The following is a 24,791-nucleotide window of genomic DNA, read 5'->3' on the forward strand; positions in this document are numbered from 1 at the left end:
TCCCATCTGAATTGTCGACTTCCAATTATGGGATACACTCGTGGAGAAAGCATGGTACCCTCCTCCTCGTTACAGCGCCGAGTGCACCTCCGTCCCCAACATCTCATTTCCCATGCCCAATAGGCTCCGAGGAACCACCGCCGTTACCGTTCGAATTCGAGTCTTCATTCCCGATCGGCTCGGTATTCCCCGGGCCCGTACTGGAGTTCTGCGCAGAGCGGCCGTCCAGTCCAGCGCCAGCTTTTTTGCGATACGCATAGCTGCCTTTCGCGAAACTCTGAGCATCCCGAGCCTCGACATTTTTCCTAAGGAGCCAGTCACGCGAGCCATTGGGACCAGAAGTAGTTTCCACGCTGCCATTTGTTAGCTGGCTGTACGTGGATCGCCACTAAATAATGGAACAGGAAGCGGGGATAACGCACACTGAGCCCTCGAAATCATAGACAGATTCGCCTGCCTTGGGAGTCTGGGCGCTGCGGACCTCGACCTGTCCGTCCAGGGTCCGGACCTGAACAGGCGCAGAGACTGCGAGGGTCGCGAGGAAGGCGACGGAAAGGGCCTTGGTGAGATGCATTGTGTTCGATGACCGTTGCTTTGCTTGAGTTGAGAGAAGGAGGAAGGTTGTTGATGGGTACCTTCGAGGGAGCAGGTGGTCATATTTTTAAGGTACCCTGGGAGACCGCGAGGCTATCAACTTCGCCCCCAAATTGCGCTGTACACCAAGGACCCTTCAAATTCTGCTATATTCATTCCATTCCATGCCTGCACCTTGCCTATCCTTAGCTACAAGTGGCTGTATAGCCCTATCTCCGCAAACACGCCAAGGGTCCAGGGCGTGATGGTCGAGTGCGGCTGAGGATGAGGCAAACATCAAAATAAGCGAGGGCCAATCGAAACTCTGCTCTGAATTCTCGGTCAGCAATGACAAAGAGCAAAGCGAGCTTATGCAAGCTTAGCTTCAGCCCCGTCGGGGAACAGAATGGACCCCGATCCAGGGTCCGAGGCGCTATTTGGAATTGATTGCTTCAGCGTGGGGAATCGGGCTATCCAACTCAGCTGCACGGGCTGTTATCCGTGGTCGATCTAGTAAGGGGCCCCAGCTGACTTTGGATATGGTATTTCACCTTGTTTTCATTCTCCTTCCGTAGTGCTGATTTAGCCTCTTGTATTTCGCCTGCCGACAGTGTAAAATACCCTGTAGCCCGCGTGCTAAGTGGTTGCAGTACTTTAGTTTAACCCCTTAAAAAATAAAGGTTATTTTATTAGGTAAATAGTAACTTATATAGCCCTTTAGCTTAATAATCACGTGCTAGTATTATAATAACCTAATTTAGCCTTTAAAAAGTAATTTTAACTTATTTTAGGCTTTAAAAAGCCTTATATAAATACTTAAAGCCTTTAAAAAGTACTAAGTACTTATTTTTATTAAAAAAGCACTTATTTTTTTTCCAGGCTTAAACAAGCTAAAACTAGGCTAAAAATTACTTTTTAAAAATTTTTAAAAACTAGAAGGTCCTGGGTTTAAACCTGGTTATAATTATATAAGTTTTTTTTTATAGGTTAGTTAAATTAGGTAAAGTTAAAAAGTTAATTTATTATTTTTTAATTAGGCTAGTATGGTAGTAAAAACCTTTAAAAAGTATTAAATTTTTAAATTTTAATTTTATATATAAAAATTTAATATACTTAGCTTAGTAAAAAAGTGTTAATTCTTACTTATTTAAATTAGTAACTTTAAGCTAATAAAAAGTTATTATTTAAAATATATTTAAAATAGCCCTGTACTTAAAATTATAAAAAAATTAAAAAATATTATTTTAATATTTAAAAAATTTATAAATTAAAAATATAATATAACTTTATAATATTAGGTTTTTTATACTTATTTATAGCCTTATTTAATTTATAAATATTTAAGTAAGCTATTTAATTAATAAAAACTAGGTAAAAATAACTAGCTATAATATAAAAAAAATAATTAAAAGTAAAAAAAAATAAGTAAATAAGTAAACTAATTTTATATTAAGGTTTAGGTAATTTAATTATAAAAGGCTTAAGCTTAAAAGCTAAAAAATATTATAATTAAATTAGTTAGCTAAATATTTTAGTAAATAAAATATATATACATGCTAAGTAGCCCTGCACTTAATATTTATTAAATATATTAAAGTTATATTACTAGCCTTTAACTTTTAAGGCTTAAATTAATTATAGTTAAAAAACTTTTTAAATAAGATTTTACCTAGTATTTTAATATAAAAAATTATTATATATATTAAACTTAGTAAAAAGTCCTTTTTTAATATATTTAAAATTATTTTATTAATAATTATCCCTTATACCTTGTAAATAGTAATAATATATATAAAAGTTAAAAAAACTAGGTATAATAATAGGTTATATTTACCCTAGTAAACTTTTACTTTAAAAAATAAATAAGTATAATATAATCCTTATTATTAATAATAATACCTAGCTTAATATATTTATTAAACTTAATATAAATAATACCCGGGAGATTTATACATAAATTAAAGTTAGGTAACTAATTAATATTAATAATAATACCTAAAGATTTATTTATTAGGCTACCTTTAATTTAATAATTTTTTACTAATATAACACGGGCGCCTATATAAAAATATAAAGTAAAATATAGATTACTTATATTTTTAATTAATATAGTTTTTGTATTTTTACTCTTATATATAATATTAATAATTAAAATTATATAGTTTAAATCCTATAACATGTTATAATTTTAGGTAAAAACCTAAGTTTTTTTATAATATATATATAATATATTTTTAAAACTATTCTTACCGCTATAAATTAATTATATATATAATAAAAAAAGTTTTTAATTATTCCTTATTACCTTATTATAATAAAAATTTTATAAAGTAATTTTAAAGGCTTTTGCATGTAAATTACTTTTATTTTATTATTAAATAATATTAAGCTTAATAATAATATTAAATAAATAATATAAATAGCGTGCGTGAACCTTATTAATATTTTTTAATAGCTAATTATAAAATAATAACCGCTGTATAATAAGTAGTAATTAATAAAAAATTTTTATAAAAATAAGACTAATTTTTTTAAAGTTATTATTAATAGTAGGAAATACTTTATAATAGCGCTAATTAATTTACTACATGCATGGTAACCCAAGTATAAACTTTTTATTAATAATAAAATAATATATATTAAAAAAAAGACTTTAAAGCGCGCGCAAGTTTTATAAATTTAATACTTAATATTTTTACTAAATACTAACTAAAAAATAAAAAAGTATATATAAAATATACCTTAATATAGTATTTATAGCAACTTTAGTTAAAGTAGTATAAATAATTAATATTTTTTAGTTAGTAGCTATAACTATATTTTATAAATATATAAATATTAATTTAATAGTATGTGTTTTACTAGTTTTTACCTAATTATTTAAGTTAACTTAAATAAAGCGCGGAAAGTTACTAGTAAAAATAAATTAATAATACTTAATTATAAAGTTATATAGGTGCCGCTGCTTAACCTTTAATTTCTTAATTAATATTTTAAAATATAATAATATAATAATTAAAAATATTATTTTAATATTATCCTATTATTCGCGTTTTATTATAATTTTAGGATACTTATTAATATAGGTATTTTAGTTATAAAAGTAATTAATATTATAATTTTTAAGTAAATTAAGATTTTTAAGGCATGTAAAATTATTTTTTAAAAGTTATATAATAAGCTTAACCCATACTTTTTACTTTTTTTTATTTATTTACTTAAAATTATTATTATTATTTTTATTTAAAGCTAAAGTAGTAAAAATATAATAAAAATTATTTAAATAATTATGTGTTTCCTGGCAAATAATATATATATTATAAAAAGTTAAATACTTAACACCTTTAATAATTTTTAAACTATTAATATTTTAAAACTAGTGGTAAAGCATTAGCTTTACACATGCTAAATTTTTAATTTAATTAATAAAATACTTTAAAAAGTAATTTAAAACACGCGCCTTTTTTTAATATTAAAAATATATTTTAGCTATACTCCTGTACTTATAATTTAAAAAAAAATTTAAAAAAGTAATGTTTTTATACTTATTTAAATACTATTTATATTTAGTAAAAAAAAGGCCTTTTTTAAGAGTATTATTAGCCTTTAAATTATTATTATTAGCCTAATTAATAATAAATAACTATTTTTATTATTCCTTTAAATAATAATTAATATAAGTAACTATTTATAACCCCTGTATTAAAAGTAAATAAAGTAAAAAATAATAAATTTTTTACACTAACTAATCCTGCTTAAAAATTAACTTATTTATTAATTTTATTATAGTAAAAAAAAGGGGATTATTTAGGTTTAAATATAAAATTAACTTTATTATTATATTCTTATATAACATGGTCTTTATTTTTACTTTTATAATATATTTAATAATATAATTTATTACTACACAAGTGCTTGTGTAGGGTGCTATATTTATATTTATTAACTAACTTATAAATATTAACTAGTTATAGTAATTTAAATATAAATTATTATATTTAAAATATAATTAATAATAAAATATTTAAAAAGGCTTAGCTAAAGATGTATTTTTAGCATGTAATATAAAATAATAAAAATAGTAATAAACCTTTTTAAATCTTTTTTATCTTTTAAGGTAGTACGCTTTAAAGCACTAGTGTTTTTATATATAATTTAAAATTATTAATAAATAAGTAACTATATTATACTAATTTTTTAAAAATAAAAATATTATAAAATACTTATTTACTAGGTTAAACTCCCGCCTAGGCTTTAAATTAAGTATAAATATATAAATACCCTAAAACTTTATAAATATATTTTATGCTTTAAAAAAATATATTTTATTTTAAAAAAAAAATATTAATAGCAAGAGTTAGATTAACCTAGTATAATTTATGTAAATATATTAATTTATAACCTTGTTATTTAAAATAAAATTATTTATTATTAATTTTAAACTTAAGTTTTAAAATAATTTTTTTAAATATTTTAAAACACAACTAAAAATAGTAAAAAATAATATAAAGGTTTTTATATAAATTATCACGTGTAATCTTAATTTATTTAGCTAATAATTTTTAATACTACTTTTTAAAGTAAGAAAGGTACTGTATTAAATTATACTAGTAAAAATTTGTAATAAATAATATTATAAATAAATATAATATACCTAAATTTAATATAAAAAACTTAATTTACCTGTGCTTTCCTATTTAAAATAAATAAGTACCTTTTAAATTATTAAAAAATTAGGTAATTAAGTTTAATAAGATAGTAAAATTAGGATTATTATTTTAAAAAGTAGCTTAAATATTTTTAATAGTAATATTTACATGCGTACCAGCCTTTTAATAAATATAAAAACCCGCTTAAGTATTTACTTATTTTTTTATAATTATATTAAATATTATAAATTAAAAATAGGGATATTTTGTAAAGCACTTATTATAGTACTTTATTAAATACTTAATATAATTATTATAAGCTACTTGCCTATTTTTAAACAAGGTAAATTTAGCTTTACCTTAAAAAAATAAAATAAAAAAAGTGCAGGCTAAAAAAGCAGTACTATAATTAAATTTTAATAATAAAGTGCTTTAAAATAAAGGTATATTAAAATATAAAATACTAGGGCTAAAACTATAAGTAATTAAACTAAAAAATTAAGTATTTACTTATTATTAAATTTTTATTAATTTTATATTCTTTACTATAAGATTAGGTACTATAGTAACTTTTAGTAAAAGCTTTTTATTTTTATTTAAATTTTTAAAATTAAATTTATTAGTATTAAGGTCCTGTATTATTATATTATTAGTAATATATATATTTATAGGTAATATAACTAAAGCTTTAGTATTAATTTAAATATTTTAATACCAGGAATAGTGGGTATATAAATAAAAAAGCTATATTTAAATATACTTTTAATAAACACGGAAATCGCGCTTATACTAGTAATAAAAATAAGGGTTATTTTTTATATTAAATAAATAAAAAAAAATAATATTTACTTTATATAATAATAAAAAAAGGGTATTATACACGCGGTTAATATTTTAAAAAAAATAAATAATATAGCTATAATATTTATACTACTAGCCATATACCTATATTACTTATACATGTATATATACCTTTACTATTAATATTTTTTTAATTTATATTAAATTAGGAAGTAGGGGTTATAATATAGGTATTAAGCCTAAATTAAAATAATTAATATTATTAAATAATTATATATTTTTATTTTAATTTTTTATTTTATAATACTTGCAAATACCTTTTATTAAGTATATTTTAAATTAATACTTATTATAATTACTATATTACTTTATATATTTATTAGCAAGGGCGGTTTAAAAACTTATAAAATATTTATTATTAAATATAAAAAAAGCTGGCCTAGCTAGTAGCTTGGGATCCTAAATATTAATAATAAGGTTTATTATAATAGCAGGTTTAATTTTAAATTTAAGTTTATATTTAGGTTTAGGTAAGGTATTACATGGTATACTAAATATACTTAAAGTATTTATAATAAATACTTTAAATTAAATAAACTTGTGCTAAAACAAGGGCGTTTATATAAGTATTAAAAATAAAAAAAAACCTAGTATTAAACTAATTAAAAAAAAAGTTATTTACGCAGGTGCTAAAAATAAAAAAAAATTAATATTAAAGTAAAGGGTCCTAGTATTAAAGTAATTAAAAAAAAAGTTATTAATAAAAAAACTAGTAAAGAAATCCTAGTTAGTAAAGCCATGCCTTTATTATTTATACTTATAAAAATTATTAATTAAAATAATATAAAAGTAGTTAAATAAGCTTTTTTAGCATGATTAATAACTTTATATTTTTTATAAATAGTTACTTACTTTTTATAAGCTAAAGCTATTAATTTTATATTTAAACTATAAATACCTTAATAATAAAAAATAAAAAAAACTTATAAATAGCTAGCTGCCTGTAAAGCAACTTATTAAATAAAAATTATATAATTTAATAAGGTAGTAATTAATATTATAAAATTTAAATAGGTAATAGCTAAAAAATTAGGCAAAGTAGCCTTAATATTATTATATTTTATTATTATTAATATAAACTAAAGTACTAAAGCAGGTTTACTAGTTATATTTAATTAAGCTTTTATAAGCTACTAAAAAATAAATAAATAAGGTTAGTATTTATAATTATTAAATAATAAATATATATATAATTTACTTAACTATATTTTAATAATTTTAGTATTAAGTAGTTAGCTTTAATATATACCTAGCTAAAATAAACTTTAATATAAGCTTAAAGTTACTGTAGTATAAGTAGCTTTTATTAATTAAAATAATAAAAGGTAAAGTAGCAGGAGGCTTTATAATAAAAAATACTTACTTATAAAGGTATAAAAAATGCGTATATTAATAAAATATAATAATAAAAAAGGTTAGTTAATAATAATAATATTATAAAAAAAGGTGTAAATAGCGGGGTTATAGTAGTAAGCTTTTAAAAGTAAATATTATATATAAAAGTAAAGCTATTTTAAAGCAAAAAGGTATAGGTTTATATAATACTACTTTAGCTTTAAGTAGCTATTTATAAAATTAATTAAAAAAGGGGCAATTAATTAAAAACGGCAGAGCTTGCTTAGTCAAAATTTGCCAACCTAGTCATTCCCGGGGAACTAACTTTTAAATTGCAGTCCTAAAGTACTGCAAAAAATCATAAGTCCTTTTCGAGCACAGGGGAAGCGAGCTTTAGATTCTGGCTACACAGCGGCAGCAGGTGCAAGGGTAAACATGGGAAGAAACGATATGTAGTACATTCAATCATTGTCCAAAGCAGACCCACAAAACGAAACCATGTACCCTAAGCTGAAGTCCACCTAGCTTGTAACGGAATGACCTACTCATCTCACCAGCTTGCACTACAATACATATCTCCGGCGTCAGTTACCAGAAGATGACCTCGTTACCACCCTTCGGCACAGAGATGCCAACCTGCTTAGCATCAGACGTAGATAGCTTCCGCGCTGACCGGCGCACTAAACTCCGACATCATTCCCCTTCCCTCCACCAACAGCGGCCTCAGTGGCATGGATATTATCAGTTGCATAGTCATTCCCCTTACCACCACCAACAGACCGAGACGTCGGTTCATTGTAGCCCTTCACTCCACCGACACCGGCCTCCGCACCAGATTGAGTGGCGTCCGCGCTGACAGGAACGCTGACCGAGCCAGATGCTCCACCGGCCCCCTGGGTATAAGCACCTGCATCAGATCCATCGCTGGAGAGGGAAGCTTCTCCCTTGGGCGTCGCAACCGCGATGTCCTCAGCGAGTGCGGATGTGGTGGCATCCTTGCCGTCGGATGCAACCATCTTAATAGCCGCGAATTCATCATCGACAGGAGCCTCGTTGTATCCCAAGCGCCCACGTGTGCGGAGCTTTGTCCAGGCAGAATCATCGGTCGAGGAGTCGGCGGGGGTGTCGACGCCGGAGAGGTACCTAGGGTAGTTAGTTGTTAGCCAGCTGGGCGAGGCCTTGACGTAGAAGCATAGGGCAGGGTAAGACATACTCGGATCCCAGGTCGTGAGCGTCGCCTCGGGCCTGGAACTTGCTCCAGACACCGGCGTTCTCGCTCTCTGCTTGCTCGCTGTGAGCATACTGTTAGCTACCATACCGTATGCACACGTAGACAACGGCAGACACAGTCGAAACAGGACGAAACATACTATGTCTGCGCGGCGTTGTTCAGTGCATCGACGACGCTGTTTGAAGTCTGCTGGATTCTGCTGACTGAGTCGCTGAGCGAGGTGAAGAGTTGGGATAAGGATTGCTGAGCGTAGGATTAGCTTAGGTGTGGATCAACGACATGGGAACAGGCTGATGTTCGCACCTGCGCGCTGCCGCTGAAGCTCCCTGCCACGGCATTGAAATCCGATGAAAGGCTGCCGAATTGGCTTGAGGTACTCTGCGCAAAGGACTGCACGCTGTTGGCGAGGGCCTGGAGCTGCGCGTAATCCACCTGGATCTGCGGGGAGGGAACGGGGGCAGAGGCCGCGAGGGCCGCGAGGAGAGAGGCGGAGAGGGCTTTTGTGAGCTGCATTCTCAGTGTTGCTAGGGAGATTGCTAGGGAGATCGCGAGGGTGATCGAGAGAAGTTGATGATGATGTTGTTGATGGTACCTATCACTACAGAACCACAACTTCAAACCCTAATATTTATACCCCAGCACTAGGGGTAGAACCCAATCCACAAGGCCATCCGCCCCCAATACCAAGAGCAAATACATCTAAGCAGGAAGTATATTTAGCGCTCGCTATACGAACTCACGCTCAGGCTGCGCCTTTGGTGTTTCAACCCCTGTGACGCCGTCTTGGCTGCAGCGCAAAGCCGCTGCCTGCATCCGTGACTGGCCACGACCTCGTATTCCCCTGGGGCTGAGCGAGCCTCGCGCGCTAAACTGCGCGAGCACCCAATCTTGATCGTAAGCTCAGGCCATGGCTATAAATGAGAAATAAAAACTGGTGCTTACTGGTATGCATGCACTCAGCTTCGGGCGCAGCCGCCCAGGGACGGAACTGAAAATAGCCCTAGATGGTGGTTTTGGTACATCAATGGGCTCGATATTTGTCATCGCAACATTCAGCGCGCGACGGAGTAGAGAACAGGAGCTAGAGCCTTGCCTGGGGTGCTGAATAGGCGGCAGAACCTGGGCGGAGCTCGTTATTCGGGGGATAGTTGTGATGATGGGGCCCACCCACGAAGCCCTAGACCTCGGGATTGGGGTTAGTAGACAGCTTTAGGCATTTTCCCATGCAAAACCTCGTCAAAGTCCAATCTTCATTGGTATGTGCATCTACTGTGGTCTCATCCTTCCCAACATTCTAGAGGTCATTTTCAATTGAGCCCTCGTAGCCGCAAGGTGCATCGTACCGTAGAAGCGAATATTCAGCCCTGGAGTGCAAAGAGTGTACCATGATCAAAACACTAACACTCATTATTCATTAAGACATTCGTATCTAGCCATATATAACAGATCATCATAAAACATCAAAAGCCACCAAAGAACCAGACCTCCAAAATCAGCAGCAACAGCAATCATCATCATTCCCATTCCCACCCCCACAGCAGTCACCGCAACAATCATCACAACCACACCCACCGCAGCAGTCATCATCATCATTCCTCCCCCGATCCGGCGTCATCGACTCAGGGGACCTATACGGCTGCTGCTCCTCATACCCACCATTCCCCGCATAGGGCGAGTTATCATACTCATTCCCATGCTCGGAGCTCTGATACCCATTGCCATTATCTTCATCGTCCGACGGGTACCGCCCATCATCACTCGACTCTTCCTCCTGCTGCCGCTCAGCTTCAGCCTCAGCCTCGGCTTCAGCCTGCAGTCTCATCCTCTCCTCCTCCTCCCACCTCTCCCTCTCCCACGCAACCCCGGCAGCAGCACCCGCAGCCGCACCCAGCGCCGCCCCCGCCGCAACACCAGCAAGCGCCTTATTCCGATCCCTGCGTTCCTCCTCCGCCCGAGCTTCAGCTTCTTGCTGCTGATACCACATCGCCCGCTCATACTCAAACTGCCGCTGGCCCTCGACGCGCCGCATCTCGGCCATTTCGGCGCCCATGGCCGCGCGGTCACGCGCGTACTGCGCGTTCAGGGCCGCCTGCTGCTTCTCGAAGTGCTTTGCTTGCTCGGCGGCGCGCTTGTCGAATTCTTTTTGTTGCTGGGCCGAGTGTGCGTGTAGGGCTTTGTGCTGCGCGGCGAATTGTTTCGCGTTCGCGGCGTTTTGTTTTTGGGTGGCTTTTGATTGGGCTTGCAGGGTTTTGTTCGTTGAGGAGATTTGGGCGCTGTGTTGCTTTAGTTGGTGACTGTGCTGCTGTTGGGTTTGCTGGAGGTGTGAGAGGTGGCGCGTTTGTGCTGGGGCGGAGTGCGCGTGGGGGAGGGAGTGAGGGCGTGATGAGCCGTGGCCGCCTCGGGGCATTTGCTGCGAGGGGTGGTAGGACATCTGGGGTGGTGCGCGCGGTTGAGATGGACCGGGTCGGAGGTGCGCTGGGACTGGAGGGTGAGGGTGAGGGTGGCCTCCGGGGCGGGCGACGGGCTGGGAGTGCGAGCGGCCGTGAGGCTGGGGGACGGCTTTGCGGCGGGGTGCGGACATCTCGATTCAATTTGGATTAGAAAATGGAGAGTATCAACGATTAGCTAGATGGCAGTGGTTGTTGGCTGGAATAGGACGGTCGGATTGAAGTGAGAAAGGGGACTGCGATATCTTATAATCCCCATCCCCCTCTGCTCAGGGTCCATGTCCAGCTTATCACAACAACCCTAGACCCTGCTTAGCTGATTTGCTTACCGAACAAACTAAGCACGGCACAGCCTTTGGTCAGCATCCAATTTTGTACTTTAATCGGCCCCAGCTTACAAAACGTGTCTCGCCCCCAAATCAAATGCATTTCGTGTCCGAGCGCTGCCCTAATCCGGAAATCAACGAGGCTACGAAGCAAACCCAAGCTTGCGCCAAAGGCTGGCCCTTGGCGCCTTCCCTTCCTTGAGCTCTACCGTAAGCGGCCCTATAATTAACCATTCCCTTGAGTTGTATCAAAGTATGATTCGCCGGTGGTATGCAGGGTGGACGGAACGTGCTGTCTAGACCCTGCCGTCAGGGTCGGTGCTGGGGCTGAGTTTGCGGCGAAAGGCTGAAGAACCGGAAACACACGTACTCTGAACTCCGGAGTGCTTTGAACCCTGACATCGCTCGGATTCATGCCTGGATGCGGAATAGGCTGATTTTTCCGTATTCCTGCGGCCCTCTCGTAGCCGTTCGCATGGATGGATGCACGCGTCACTCCATTCCTCCTCGATGCGACGACGAGGCTGAGCCTAAGCTATCACTAGCTGTGAAGAGCCCGACACGATGAATCTGGATGGCCTCCGCTTGTTGCCAGCTGCCAATCGGACTTCGGTCGGGGAACGTACGATATGCATTCATATGGCACTCTGCGTCCATTGGCCCGAGGTGCCGGGCTCTTCCTTCAAGCCGCCTTTTTCCCATTCCCGCTGGAAATTGATTCCCTCAATCCTTAGCGAGCCTGGCAGGATTTGCTGTCCGAGTTTCAAGCCTTGTGCGGCTGGTTCTCTCTTCTACTCCGGCTATTTTTGGCTGCAGAGGGCCCGCAGCCTTGTTTGTCTGGCTTGTCCCGCCAATCGATGGATCAACTCAGCCTTGTCCTACCATACTATAGCCATAGTGCGGCAGTCATGTGGCGATTGGAGAATATCGAATTCATTACAGTTTCCCCAGCTGGAATATTCAATATCCTCCACTTCGGCCGAGTAGATACCCACTACCGTTATTGCATCTGCATGGTGGCGGTGCGTGGCAGTGGTATGGTAGTCTGAAAGAAATCATTGCAAATTGAGTAGAGATGTCTTTTCTCTAATCAGCCAATCTAATATAACTACAAAAGCCGCCGCCTCGGCGGCACTCTGATTGCAGGGCGAAAGGAGCTCCAGACATATGCCCTGCAAGCCTACGTCCCATGCTCATACCCACTCCTCGCCCTCAGCCCAGGGCCCTGATAAAAGAAAACCCACGGAATCGGCGCCATGCCCGCCGCCAAAAACCCCAACAGACTGGTCGCCCAGCCCACCCCAAGAACGCCATACATCTGCGGGACGAACAGCGGAAACGCCGTGGAGAGCATATACCGCGTCAAACTCGACGCACCGCTCGCGCTCGCACCATACTTCGACCCGTACACGTCGAGCATGTAGAAGTTGCACGGGATGTAGATGAGCATGCTGCCGAGAAACGTGAGGCCCTGCGCGATGATGGGGACGATCCAGTGGATGGTTGGGTTGGCGGTCCACGCGAATAGGAAGAGGCCCGTGGGCAGGATGAGGGAACCGAACATGGCTGTGTAGAGCTTTAGCTCTGGGGGCGAGGAGCCGCCGCCTTCGGTTGAGTTGTTGCGGACGCGCAGGGTGGGGTGAGTCTGGACGAGTCTGTCGACGGTGAAGAGGACGACTGGCGCGCAGATACAGCCCGCCACCATGCCGAGGAAGGAGAGGCCTTGTGCTGAGGGTGAGAAATTATAGACGGACCCGAAAACGCGCGGGCTCGCGACGACGAATGTATACAGGAGCGCGAACTGGAAGCCGCAGTATAGGCAGATGAAGCCAACCAGGGGTTCGGTGAAAAGCATATGCAGCGGGCGGATGATGGTGGAGGTGATGAACTCCTTAAAGAGCGTTGTGGCCGTTTGCCGTCGGACCGGGATGCCATCACCCAGTATCTTCTCGGCACGTTTACGCAATAGGATGGGCTTGTATGATTCCCGGATGAAGAGGGCGGGCGGGTGCACGATCGCCGCCATGATGAGCGGTGTCCAGGCTGTCCAGCGCCAGCCTTTCTGTTCCACCACGAACGAGCCGATCAGCGGGCCCATGGAGCTCCCGATCGTGGGCACGGCGTAGTATATCCCCAGCGGGATGACTCGGGCCTCCGGGTGCGTGTAGTCTGTGATCGTTGCCGCTGCGACGGAGACACCGGGTGCGGCGAAGAGACCAGCAATAAAGCGACAGATGATGAGACTGGCGATGCCCTGGGAAGCGCCGACGCCGATGGTGAAGAGGTCGACCATGGGGAGGGTGAGGAGGTAGACGAACTTGCGGCCGAAGGTTTCGGATAGGGGGCTGGAGATCATGGGCCCGAATGCGAGGCCCAGGGAGTATGCGGAGAGGGGGAGGAGGGAGACGGTGGTCGAGACGTCGAATGCGTGTTTGACTTGTTCATGGCCGGACGAGTAGATGGAGGCGTTGACGGTCGTTGCGAACCCGATGAGGCCGATGACGATTGTGGTGAGGGTCTTTCGCAGGGTCGACCAGTTGCGCGGATTGCCGGGGTCGTCGTCGCTGTCCCATTCTTGGAGGCGGCGTTGGCGTTCGTTCTCTTCGTCTGTGATGTCGAATTGCATCATCTTGACATATAAACTGAAGAGACCAGCCGATAGCTGTAGGGGACACGGCCATGGTAGATAAAGTGATAGAAGCTCGGCTATAGCTGCTGCCCTTAACCGAGATCGCGCCAACAACGCCAGGAATCTGTCAGGGAGTCATCCAATTGGAGCAGAGATGCTAAGCATTGCAGCCCTATGTGTCAACTCTCAGGGCGTACCGTCCGGAATCTCCCGGTGCGCTCTGGCTCTGGGGGACGTCAAGGGTCTGCGGGGCCGATCCTGCTGGATAAATATCCGTCTGTGACTCACCAGGCCTGTCTACAAGGAAGTACGTGATCTGCGCTTTACTTCTTGGGTACGTGGTGTCCGACTCCCGGGCCCTTCAACCATTGACTATCACACGGTCACACCGCATCTCGATCACCCCGTATCCACTCACCTCGCTCACCTCGCTCACCTCATCCCCCCATTACCCAATATGGTACTCTCTCACGCCAAGATCATGTTTCGCAAGCTCCGTGGTAATGCAGGTGGCAGCCGCAGCAGCGAGCCCGCACCATCAGCACCGGCCACGACAGCAGAGAGCGAACCCGTTGACCCCCCTCGCGCCATCCACATCAGCGACGTCAAGCGCTCACCCACCAAAATCCCCCGCAAGCCCGGTATTGAGCCACAATGCATAACCGTCATGATCGCGAACGCCAAAGGCGCCGCCGACTGTTGGCATCTCTGGAATGTACGTACTGGCGCAACAAGCCCCCGTAGCCCTACACCCGGCCGAGCTCACCGCGCGATCCACTAGCTATTCTCTCGAGAGACAGGATGCGGCTGGGAATTCGACCCGACACTGGAAGACAGCGGGACAGATTACCTGTGCGACGGTTTCGTCTACGCCGTCCGCTTCCAGCCCCCGCCCACCGGCCCTTATGCTATCACAGCTATCCTCGAGCTCATGCAGCATGTCTTCCTTGTCTTCTCGTACGACGCGTCGTCGAGGGAATCGTGGGATGAAATGGTTACCGCCTATGAGAAAGTGCGCAGCCGCTGCGACGGGGTCCTCCCCTTTCTTAAGACAATGATCGCCGCCATGGGTGAGGGGGAAGGTGAAGGTGAATGCGCCGTGTCCCACGCCGAAGCCGAGGCGTTTGCAACCCAGAATGACTGTCTCTTTGCCAAGTTCTCGCCCGGAGCTGGGCGCGGCATTTGCGATGCGGTCGGCTCGCTGGTTGAGCTGGCGCACGGCGCTCGTGGCCAGTTTACCATGGATAAGGAGGGGCTTCCCCAGAGAGAAAAGAGGGCGAGGGCAATGCAGACACTGTTTCCTAGCTAGGGATGCTCAGGTCAAGACTGCCAGGGTGGCATCTTATGGATGGATGTGAGACTGTAGCCAAGGTGGTTGGCAAATACAGCAAATGGGACGCTGCTATAGTCTATGGTATGGTACCTAAGTCGCCGGTCTTGCATCTCGACTCAACCCGTGATGAGCCCGTGTCTGCCCACTAGATACTGTGCCATCTCTACCCACTCCTCTTCCAAGAACCCATTGCCGAGGGGTTGTAGATATCGAGCTTGCACTGATAGGTATAATCAGAAAGGCGTGAAACGTGAAACAAATGAATACCATTAGCGACTCGGACCTGACACAGCCCTAATCACTTAGGTGCCGCTCCCTTTAAGACAACTTTTTCTCAGTAAACATTTTAAACCTCTTGTTGGATTTTCTTACCGCCAGTACCAACTAACAAATCTTGAAGAGAGCTCCTACGAACGTTATACCAGGTTAATATACACATTTTCAAAGCACCTACAACAACCAACGGCTTCTTGGACCTTAATCAGGTCTCCTTTGTTACAAGACCACGTATGATTAGGGCTTCGTGGAACAGTGGTATCGCCTAGGGCAGTTAATGCTCGCTGAACTGGAGCCCTAACCAAGCCTTCGTCCAAATATAATCACCCGAGCACCGTCTTGATTTCTAAGTCACCACAGAGCCTATAGTACCTATTTTCATAGCCCAACACTGAGTCTGTCGTTTCTTTAAGACGCAGTCGTCGCCCTACCATGAAATGATATATAAAAACAGAACCACATGTTATAATATCCCTAGCCACCCATCAGCATCATCCCAAGTAGTATCTGCGCGTGAACGAACCATACCATATAGTAGGTAAAACGCGATGCGGATTCCAAGCCCAACTACCATAGCATTCCACTAGAAATATCAAGAACAAGCCACAGCCTTCGCAAGCCTCATCCCCTTCAACCGCCGATACGAGAACCAGCAAGCGACATGCAAACTCGGCTGCGTCCTCCGAATCGAAGACGCAACGCACCTCTCCTTCACGATCCAAAACTTCCGTCCGGTGATATCCTCCGCCATCGCGGCTCCAACCGCTGAAATCCACAGCGTTGCCTCGGGCGCATGCTCGAGCCAGGATCCGCGCTCCGTGCCGCCCATGGCCTCGGCCAGTGCGCGGCGATACCACGACATTTGCTCCTCGGACCACGCCACCCGGTCGTCTAGGAGGTACGCTACTATTGTTGCGGATATCGAGCACGTTTTGAATAGCGCGAGCTCGGATGCGGAGAGTGCGGATTCATTCTGCTGCGTGTCGAGGGGGAGGAGCGGGTCGGATCGATGGGACCAGAATCGGTCTAGCAGGCATCGCAGGCGCTGGGAGCTGGCGGTGTTGAAGTTGCTGGTCATCGTGGCCGTGGCCGTGGCCGTGCTATATTGTTCGTCGCTACAGGCTTCAGCTTCGTGGAGGAGCTGCTGGATGTCTTGGAACAGGCCGCGCAAGTAGAGCCGGACGACTTCGTTTCGAGATTTCTCTGATCCGTCCAGGATCAACGAGATGGTGTAGGCCGGCGAGGTTGCGACGTGGTCCCATTCTGGAACGGGGAAGGGGTCGGGGTAGTCGAATACGATCCAGAGAAAGACCATGGCACTAACAAGTCAATGTCAGGTGGCGTTTCACAATGCAAGGAGCAGACACGCATACTTCTGGATCATTTCAGCCAGATACCCCTCGAAGCCGAGCTTGTTGAGCCCGCCGCGGGATGCGACCATTCTCACTAGGCCGTGTTGGTGGATCTCTGACGTCTCGCGGTCGAATTGGAGGGGCTGTAGCAGCGTGGTGGTATTGTTAGTTTCAACAGTATACTTCAGCCGGGGCATCTTACACCATGCAAAGCAAGTAGGAGAACAGATGCAACTGTGGCATCGTCGAGGTTGTTACTCGAGGTGGCCAGCCTATGTCTCACCAGCCTCACTGTGTTAACCTGGTGGTAGAGGGTGGCGTAGTTTGGTTCCTCGATGCCCGTCAGAGCGTCGAGTTGCACGGAGGCTGAAAAGAGCGTTGCGTGGAATAGACATGGGTCGCTGAGCGCAGAGCTGATCCAGGAGGAGCGCATGAATGTTGCGAGCGTGGATCTGTCGACCTTGTATGAAAGTAGGCCCATTTTATCTTGGACTACTCAGCGAAGATGGTTAAATTATCTTCTCCTGCCGTTGGTTTAGTTGGAATGGGGCGTACAGAAGCGTAACAAGGCTGGAAAGTGATCATGGTATTCGACTGGATATCGGGGTCTGTAGGTGGGAGACTTGGTGTTGAGGGTAACGGAGAAGGCATGGGGCGTGCGCAGGAGCTCGAGGCCGGGGAGGTCGTCGTAGACGCAGATATCGCCGAGGCTGGTACCGTTCAGAATCAACAATCGCTTAGAAGATGGAATTGGCTGCAAATACCTTGTACATCTGGTGCAATTTGGCTGGACCTTGTCGCACCGTTTCTTGTCATGTCTGCAGGAGTCACAGGCCCTTAGTGGGTTCAGTGGATGGTGGTCAGAGGACACGGCACTGAACGCAAAATGGTTCCTATTGCCCAGTATAAATAACGAGACCCAACATTGGCCAGGGAAAGTGGTATGGGGTACACCCTGCGTTTAGTGCCTCGCTACTTGTATCGGTAATCGGCACGACTTTTCCGTAGAGACCAAGCGAACGATTGCCGTAAAGACATTGATGATTGGACCTTCATGAGATAAGCATGCAGAAAGGCCTCAGACAGAAAAAGCCTCACCGTTGACATCTTGAGCACGATGGCACGCGCTTGTCACATTTCCGCTTTTTTGCCCTGCAGGCAAGACACGACTGGGTGGTGTATTTTAGGAACACAGGTGGCGCCATAGGGACTTGAATCACAGCGGAGTGTACGGTTATTGGTATTTGAGATCTCGATCCAGGGTCCAGAGAGGGGTATCATGCAGCAAAAAGGATGGACCCTGTCAGCATCGAGAGGTTTTTCACAGTGCACACCAAGCCCTCAGCCTCCTCACGTGCCAACGACCCACTGGGACTAACTGAAGTGACTTGGGGCTCCGTATTGACTTGGGGTTGGACCAATCAATGCTTCACAACATGTACGCTAGCGGAGTGTCTCCGAGAGCGGCTCGGACCCCAGACTGTTTCTGGAAAGCTGAAGACAGGATTATGGGGCAGCTGAAAGTCTACTAACCATAAGGCCACCTATGCGCCATCGAGCTTGTTGCCCGAATGCAACCCTATCTCTGACTACCCCTACTCCGTACAACAGCTGAGCCTCCGCCCACTGTAATCCCGGCAGTGAGGTTACTGGCGGGCAAATCCGTTGGCTGGATTCTATATCCAGCTCTTCGGGATTAGCTATTCTTCGAAAGAGCATTCGATCTCCGGGTGATGCGTTTCCAGCGAAAACAAAGCTACCGTAAAGAAAGGTTTCCATTGAAGGTGAGGGAAAAAGAAACAAATAGGAATTAAAGCGTAACATCCAGGTATCTCCTTACATAACAACCTCCAGCTCCCTACCCAAAACATCCCTCCACTCCCCCAGAAACGCCTCCACAAACCCAGCCTCATAAAACGCCTCGTTATAGTTACACCCCAGCAGCATCCGCCCGTCCCACGTCCAAAGATACATCTGCATCAGCCGGTTGAACATCTGCACCCCGATCCACCAATCCACAACCTCAACCTCAACGTCCCCGCCAGGACCGCTATAACCCTTCGCCAGGAACCTATCAACAACACCCACAGAGCTCAGCTCCGGCCGCGCCGCGCCGGGCATCGCCATCGCCGCGTCCAGCGGCACAGACATGAACTCGCCGATCTTGCGGTGGTAGTCCATCATGTGCGGGAACAGCGGGGATAGGTCCTCGCTGTAGAACGACGCAAGATGCGCCGCGATCGCGTTGAAGTCCGCACATTCCGCCAGATCCACGCTACACGGTTTGCCCGTGTGGTAGAGGCTCGCGCACCCATCGGCCCCGTTCCACGGCGCCGGGAGCCGGTCGCGCAGGTCGAAGGGGTTGAAGCCCATGAGTCTGCCGCCGTCGACATCGACATGGGCGCGCATTGCTTCGAACAGGGCCGCGTGGACGGTGGTCGTGACGCTTTGGCCGCGGGCTTTGCTGGCGGCGATGATGGATGCCGTGACGTCGCGGGGGAGACTGAGGGCAGCGCGGCGTGGCTTTCCGGGGGGACCGGGGGGAGAACATTCCCTAACCGAGGCCGGGGGCGATTCCGAGAACAGGACGCTGAAGACTGCGTCTGACGCGGCGCTCATCTCGGGCGTGATTTCGGGCGTGGAGATTCCGGTCACGGTGTCGAAGGGTGGTGCCAGGCGCGCGCATTCGGAGCCATCGAAGGATTCGGGTCCTACTACTTCGCCGGATGCGAGGAGCGTCAGGAACTCGTGCTGGAGCAGGATCATCCCTCTTGCGTCTGTGCGTCAGTGCGGTGAACGGAAGAGCAGCTCGTTTGAATGGGAGAGGTAATGCAGAGTCCATGCGTCAGTTGGGTCCAGGTCTGATTCCAGCGTTTCGGCGGATCGGGTTTCGTGCTGTGGGTGGGTGATGATGCTCTGCTTTGTCCATTCTTGTAGTGCTGAGGGCGAGGGGACGGTATAGTGAAAGGTTGATCCGGAGGCATCTACAACTGCTGCAATGTGCGGATGCTTGTGGCGTAGTGCGGTCCATGCGCGCTGGATGGCGGATGTAGAGATTGGGCTTTTGAGTTGCACGGCACTTGACACGAACCACTGCTGCTTATCGAGATGAGCGGCAGACGCAGCGATCGAACGGTATAGGTGCTCGGAGGTGTCAAGAGGGCGGGCGTATTGCCCTGGGCTGATCTGTTGCCATGACATGTTGGGAGGAAGGTAAATTGGACAAGGGGAGGCGAGTTGTGTCGAAGGCTTGTAGATAGCTGAGAGAAGTATCCTGGTCACCTACAATGGGCGAAACTGCTCTATTTATGATAGTTTGGGCGGGAAACGCCCTCCTCATGGCTCTAGATTGCAAGATGCAAATGCACAAGCGCCACCTGTTGTTCAGCTTCACCAAACTACCAACTCTTCAGCCGCAAATTAAGTGCAAAGGCCCATACAAGAGCATCGCCTAGCGATGAATTTCCGCCCCAATAAGACGCCATTGACATTGACACTAGCGGCAAGCCTCCGATTCTGGGGACCTGTCCCCACTCATCCATGGTACCTAGCCTACAGGCACAAGCCACGCCCAACTAGAAAATGCCATGCGAAGGGCTGCCGGTGTGGCATGTGGACATGGAAACTACTTTGCAGGCCCAGCGTGGTCTGGTAAGTGAAACAATTAGTGATCATGAAGCCGCGCGCCAATGATGAGTAGATAACAGCCAAGAAGTAAATTCTATTTTCGTCATTTGAGCACTCTTAGTAACAAAGTGACATCTCAATATTTCATGAGCACCATAGTGACATTCGGTACAAATCATATCATGCCCTATAATCAGCTATCCCGCACCCCTCCCTCTACTGGCACATACTTACTCCTCGATCTCAAATACGCCCCATACCTCATAAACACCCACGGCAGGGGAACAAGCACCAGCGAGACAAAGCCCAAAAGTGAAATAGACCAGTCGATCCCCAGGGCCTCCATCGCCTGTTCCCAGAACAAGGGCGTAGCCGCCGACAGCAAATAGCGCAGCATCACCTCGCCCGCAAATGCGGACGCCCCGTACTCGGCGCCGTAGATGTCGTTCTTGTAGATGTTGTAGGATAGCTGCGTGCATAGTCTAGTCAGCGTCGGGAGCGGAGGGACGACCAATACCGGGGTTGCAGTATGGTACTTACAGCGACGGTAGCGTGGCCCAGGCCAAACAGGACGCCTGAGAGAAGTGGGACGGCGCAGTGGATAGCTGGCCTTGCGGTCCACGCGAGCCTGGATGTCAATTAAGATCAGCCTGTCGCTCTTTCTAATCGGGCAGACAGGGGAGGGTGTATCTACCAGAATATCGAGACCGGGATAGTGAGACCCCCCACGCAGGCAGCATGGAGTCTAAGCTCGGGCTCGACTTTGGCGCTGGTGGCCAGCGCGGCCTGCCGTGCTTTCTGGTACTTGCACTTATCGCAGATCCCTATCACCACGATGCCGAGGAGGTTTCCACCTAGGATCGGGAGGAAGGCCAGGCCCTGCTCCTTCTCAAAGAACTAGTAAACGCGCGCGAAGATCACGGGATAGGCAATATACCAGCAAAAGAAAATTGCTTGGAGGATGGCGCAGGCAAGCAAGGTGGGGAACACGATTGGTTTGGTGAAGAGCATGTGGACGGGGCGGGTGAATGCAACGCGTAGTGTCTTGATGTACTCCGTGCGTGTGGTGGTAGCGGCGGTGCCTTCCCCCGTCTTCTTGTTGTGCATCTTGAGCCGGTAGGGCTGGTACGTTTCCGGGACTGGAAAGGTCAGCAGCATGATTGCGCCGAGCACGATGGCATTTAGCCAGAAGGTCCAGCGCCAGTCGCCTGTTGTCGCGACGAGCGCAGCACCGGTCGACGGCCCGATGGCTGCCGGGAGAAGATTCATCAGCGCGACAGTCAGGGCGAGCATTGTGCCGGTCTTGAACAGCGCGACGTCCCAGAGATTATTCACAATGCCGACGCTGACGGTGCCCGCGGGGGATATAGCCAGACTGGCAAGGAAGCGGCAGACAGCGAGTGTCTCAAAGTTCTTTGCGGCGCCGCCTAGTGCGGTAAAAAGGAGGGCAAGGGGGATAAAGAGGCGCATGATCCATTGTCGGCCGAAGAACTCGGAGAAGGAGGTGGTGATTGCAGGGCCAATGGTTTGGCCTAAACAGTAGATTAAGATGGGGGAGATTGCGACTGTGGTTAAAACATCAAATTAGTACATTACGCCTGGTATACTGGCCACATAAATGGAGTTGCCATAAATGCTAGACCTTAATTAGTACTGCCCTGTAGCGGGATCTTATGGGATTACCTACACTACAAAGGGTGCAATACAGGCGCCAACAACAAAAAGCAGTCGTCTGGCCCGTGGCCAGTCTCGGGGGCTGCCACAACCTTCTGTCACCTCTTTAGCCCCTTCTTTGTTAGACTAAATACTTTGGGGAGGAGTCATTGCAATGGAAGATACCCGACGTTTGGGGAGAATGTGCAAAGGCCTCAATATTCCAGGCCGCCATCCAGTACTTAAACTACTGTACAAGCCAACCGCCCGCTCGGACGGGTAAAGGCCAATCTCAACTCGGATAAGGCCGATCAAGCCCTGGTTTATGCCAGCCCAGCTGAGTCTCGAGGCTGAGGTGGATTAGGGTCGGGTCCCGCCCGCTAGTCCGACATGCAACGGCACAGACTCCAGTTTCTAATTTAGAATCCAAACAATAGAAGACTGGAAGATATTATGTATCCTTGAAGACTTGGCATACGTCTACTTAAGTCTACTTTTTTCTCCAGCCATCACCTGGACCACATGCGAAACAATGCTCTCTTATTTACATCTCTTATTTGCGCTATGCGGCTTCCTAGCCTGGGTAAGTAACTTCTATATAAACAAGCTCTGCCACTACTAATGATCCCTCTTGATAGTTAGCCGGATTATGCCTTTATTAAATCCTCCTCCATCCGCTGCGACAGCACCCCGGGCCACTGCTCGCCAAAACCACTAACTAGTACGCAGCATATTACACATGGAAAGGCATAATCCACCTAAAACTACGGCAGTTGCATAAAATACATGGTGCATCCCTATAATTTACGCAAAAAAATATACCACAACAGGGAATCTAACTTAACTTATCTAATCCAGGAAATATCGTCCGGTTCGGTCCAAATTCCATCTCAATCAACACAGCCACCGGAATGGCAACAATATACTCTGCGCGCGCGAACATGCGCAAGGCAGATACGTACTCGGTCATGAGCGCAAGCAGCCACGTCCCCAGCACAATTAACTACATCAATAAACAACAACACGCCTCCAAGCGCAAGGTTCTCGCGCGCCTCTTTACCAAGACGGCGTTAAGGGACGTGAAGGATCAAATCCTGCGCCATGTTAATACGTTCTGCGCCGGTTTAGCCGGGGAGAACTACCAGCCAGCCTGGGGCGCTCCAAAAAATATAGCGGCCTGGTCGGACTACCTTACCCTTAATATCATCAACAACCTATGCTATGGAAAGGCGTTTGGTCTGCTCCGGGAGGAAACGCATCGCTATATTCCAAATATTATTAGCTGTGTAAGCCGGCGTAATGCAATTGTACATCTGGACTTGTTTTGGATTTAGGTATAGGGTTATCTTACTAACAGGACAAAAACAGTGTTTCTTCCAGCCCAAAATCGCAAAATACAAGCTTAATCATATCTTTCTGTCGACTATATCCTCCCAGATCCAACAGTTTGGAGGATGGATCAAGCAGCAAGCGGATGCTAGAAAAGCCGCATTTGCAGGTACCACGAGCAGCACGAGCCCTGCGAGGGACTTCTTCGCACACCTATCCTCACCCCAACCCGGCAACGCAACGCAATCAGCGCCTACTCGAAAGGAAATCTGGGTTGAACTGCTGCAGCTGGTAATAGCAGGCGCCGACACAACCGCCGTCGCAATCAGCGGCGTATTCTTCCACCTGCTCCACACCCCCAGCGCACTATCCCAGACCACAGCGGAGATCCTACACACGTTCGATAGCTACAGCGATATCCGGCCCGGCGCGAAACTGCGCTCCTGCAAGTTCCTGCACGCCTGCATCAACGAGGCCCTCCGTCTCTCGCCCCCGGTCACCGGCTTAGCACCGCGCACTGTGCTGCGCGGGGGCATCGAGGTCGACGGCGTCCATTTCCCCGAGGGTACGATTGTCGGATCGCCGATCTACGCGCTGCATCGAAATTCGGCGTACTTTGCGCAGCCGGATTCGTTTGTGCCTGGGCGCTGGTTAAGCGGGGAGGGAGGAGAGGATACCTACAGTGCAGCTGGAGGTCGGGTGCCGTTCTGTCCGTTTAGTGTAGGGCCGCGATCGTGTGTTGCGAGGAGGCTGGCTATGGATGAGATTAGTGTTGCGATAGCGAGGACCCTGTTTCTTTACGAATTGCGGTTGGATGGAGAGTGGGAGGGGAAGGAGGAGTATCAGTTGAAGGGGTGGATGACTTCGAGTCGCGAGGGGCCGTTTGTGCAGTTCAGGTCTAGATAATTACTGGAAGCTCGGGACTAGAACCTTGGGAATGATTCATGGAGATTAAAAAGGTAAAAATTGTGTATGCATTCATAACTGCTAATACATCATTTTTTAACTCCTAGCTTCCCTTTTCGTGCCGGGCCTGTCCCGACTTAGGGCCCAAATGCCCTGATTGATTACGGTCATATCACAATGAATGTTTCTGTGCACCCCCTTCTTGCTCCTTCTCGAAGCGTGCCCTCTCAGGCGAGCCAATAGACACGCTGTTCCCCTGCGGAC

The 24,791-nt window shown here is 44.7% G+C and overlaps 8 protein-coding genes across 8 annotated transcripts; 2 read left to right on the forward strand and 6 right to left on the reverse strand.

The window, feature by feature from the left end:
- Window positions 1-103: 103 nt before the first annotated feature.
- On the reverse strand, window positions 104-574 carry DSM5745_09922 (uncharacterized protein; the record flags this gene model as incomplete). The annotated part of the gene is made up of 2 exons (XM_026751938.1): window positions 104-353; window positions 423-574. The coding sequence occupies 2 exons, from the start codon at window positions 572-574 to the stop codon at window positions 104-106; spliced, it is 402 nt and encodes a 133-aa protein (XP_026599670.1).
- Window positions 575-8,098: 7,524 nt separating this feature from the next.
- DSM5745_09923 (WXG100 family type VII secretion target) lies at window positions 8,099-9,162 on the reverse strand (the record flags this gene model as incomplete). The annotated part of the gene is made up of 4 exons (XM_026751939.1): window positions 8,099-8,561; window positions 8,632-8,709; window positions 8,789-8,892; window positions 8,953-9,162. The coding sequence occupies 4 exons, from the start codon at window positions 9,160-9,162 to the stop codon at window positions 8,099-8,101; spliced, it is 855 nt and encodes a 284-aa protein (XP_026599671.1).
- A 979-nt stretch (window positions 9,163-10,141) lies between these two features.
- DSM5745_09924 (uncharacterized protein) lies at window positions 10,142-11,230 on the reverse strand (the record flags this gene model as incomplete). The annotated part of the gene is made up of 1 exon (XM_026751940.1): window positions 10,142-11,230. One exon carries the CDS (start codon window positions 11,228-11,230, stop codon window positions 10,142-10,144), a length of 1,089 nt encoding a protein of 362 aa, XP_026599672.1.
- A 1,372-nt stretch (window positions 11,231-12,602) lies between these two features.
- DSM5745_09925 (MFS transporter) lies at window positions 12,603-14,051 on the reverse strand (the record flags this gene model as incomplete). The annotated part of the gene is made up of 1 exon (XM_026751941.1): window positions 12,603-14,051. One exon carries the CDS (start codon window positions 14,049-14,051, stop codon window positions 12,603-12,605), a length of 1,449 nt encoding a protein of 482 aa, XP_026599673.1.
- A 457-nt stretch (window positions 14,052-14,508) lies between these two features.
- Window positions 14,509-15,360, forward strand: DSM5745_09926 (uncharacterized protein; the record flags this gene model as incomplete). Its single annotated transcript, XM_026751942.1, has 2 exons — window positions 14,509-14,766; window positions 14,833-15,360. The coding sequence occupies 2 exons, from the start codon at window positions 14,509-14,511 to the stop codon at window positions 15,358-15,360; spliced, it is 786 nt and encodes a 261-aa protein (XP_026599674.1).
- An 892-nt stretch (window positions 15,361-16,252) lies between these two features.
- DSM5745_09927 (Zn(II)2Cys6 transcription factor) lies at window positions 16,253-20,213 on the reverse strand (the record flags this gene model as incomplete). Its single annotated transcript, XM_026751943.1, has 9 exons — window positions 16,253-16,979; window positions 17,034-17,155; window positions 17,215-17,504; window positions 17,568-17,905; window positions 17,967-18,062; window positions 18,455-18,506; window positions 18,542-18,768; window positions 18,853-19,789; window positions 19,811-20,213. The coding sequence occupies 9 exons, from the start codon at window positions 20,211-20,213 to the stop codon at window positions 16,253-16,255; spliced, it is 3,192 nt and encodes a 1,063-aa protein (XP_026599675.1).
- Window positions 20,214-20,869: 656 nt separating this feature from the next.
- DSM5745_09928 (uncharacterized protein) lies at window positions 20,870-22,109 on the reverse strand (the record flags this gene model as incomplete). The annotated part of the gene is made up of 4 exons (XM_026751944.1): window positions 20,870-21,108; window positions 21,180-21,267; window positions 21,369-21,536; window positions 21,630-22,109. 4 exons carry the CDS (start codon window positions 22,107-22,109, stop codon window positions 20,870-20,872), a joined length of 975 nt encoding a protein of 324 aa, XP_026599676.1.
- Window positions 22,110-23,203: 1,094 nt separating this feature from the next.
- Window positions 23,204-24,527, forward strand: DSM5745_09929 (cytochrome P450; the record flags this gene model as incomplete). Its single annotated transcript, XM_026751945.1, has 2 exons — window positions 23,204-23,578; window positions 23,661-24,527. 2 exons carry the CDS (start codon window positions 23,204-23,206, stop codon window positions 24,525-24,527), a joined length of 1,242 nt encoding a protein of 413 aa, XP_026599677.1.
- Window positions 24,528-24,791: the final 264 nt, after the last annotated feature.

The sequence above is a fragment of the Aspergillus mulundensis genome (assembly GCF_003369625.1).
Source record: "Aspergillus mulundensis strain DSM 5745 chromosome Unknown scaffold_13, whole genome shotgun sequence".
Lineage (NCBI taxonomy): Eukaryota > Fungi > Ascomycota > Eurotiomycetes > Eurotiales > Aspergillaceae > Aspergillus > Aspergillus mulundensis.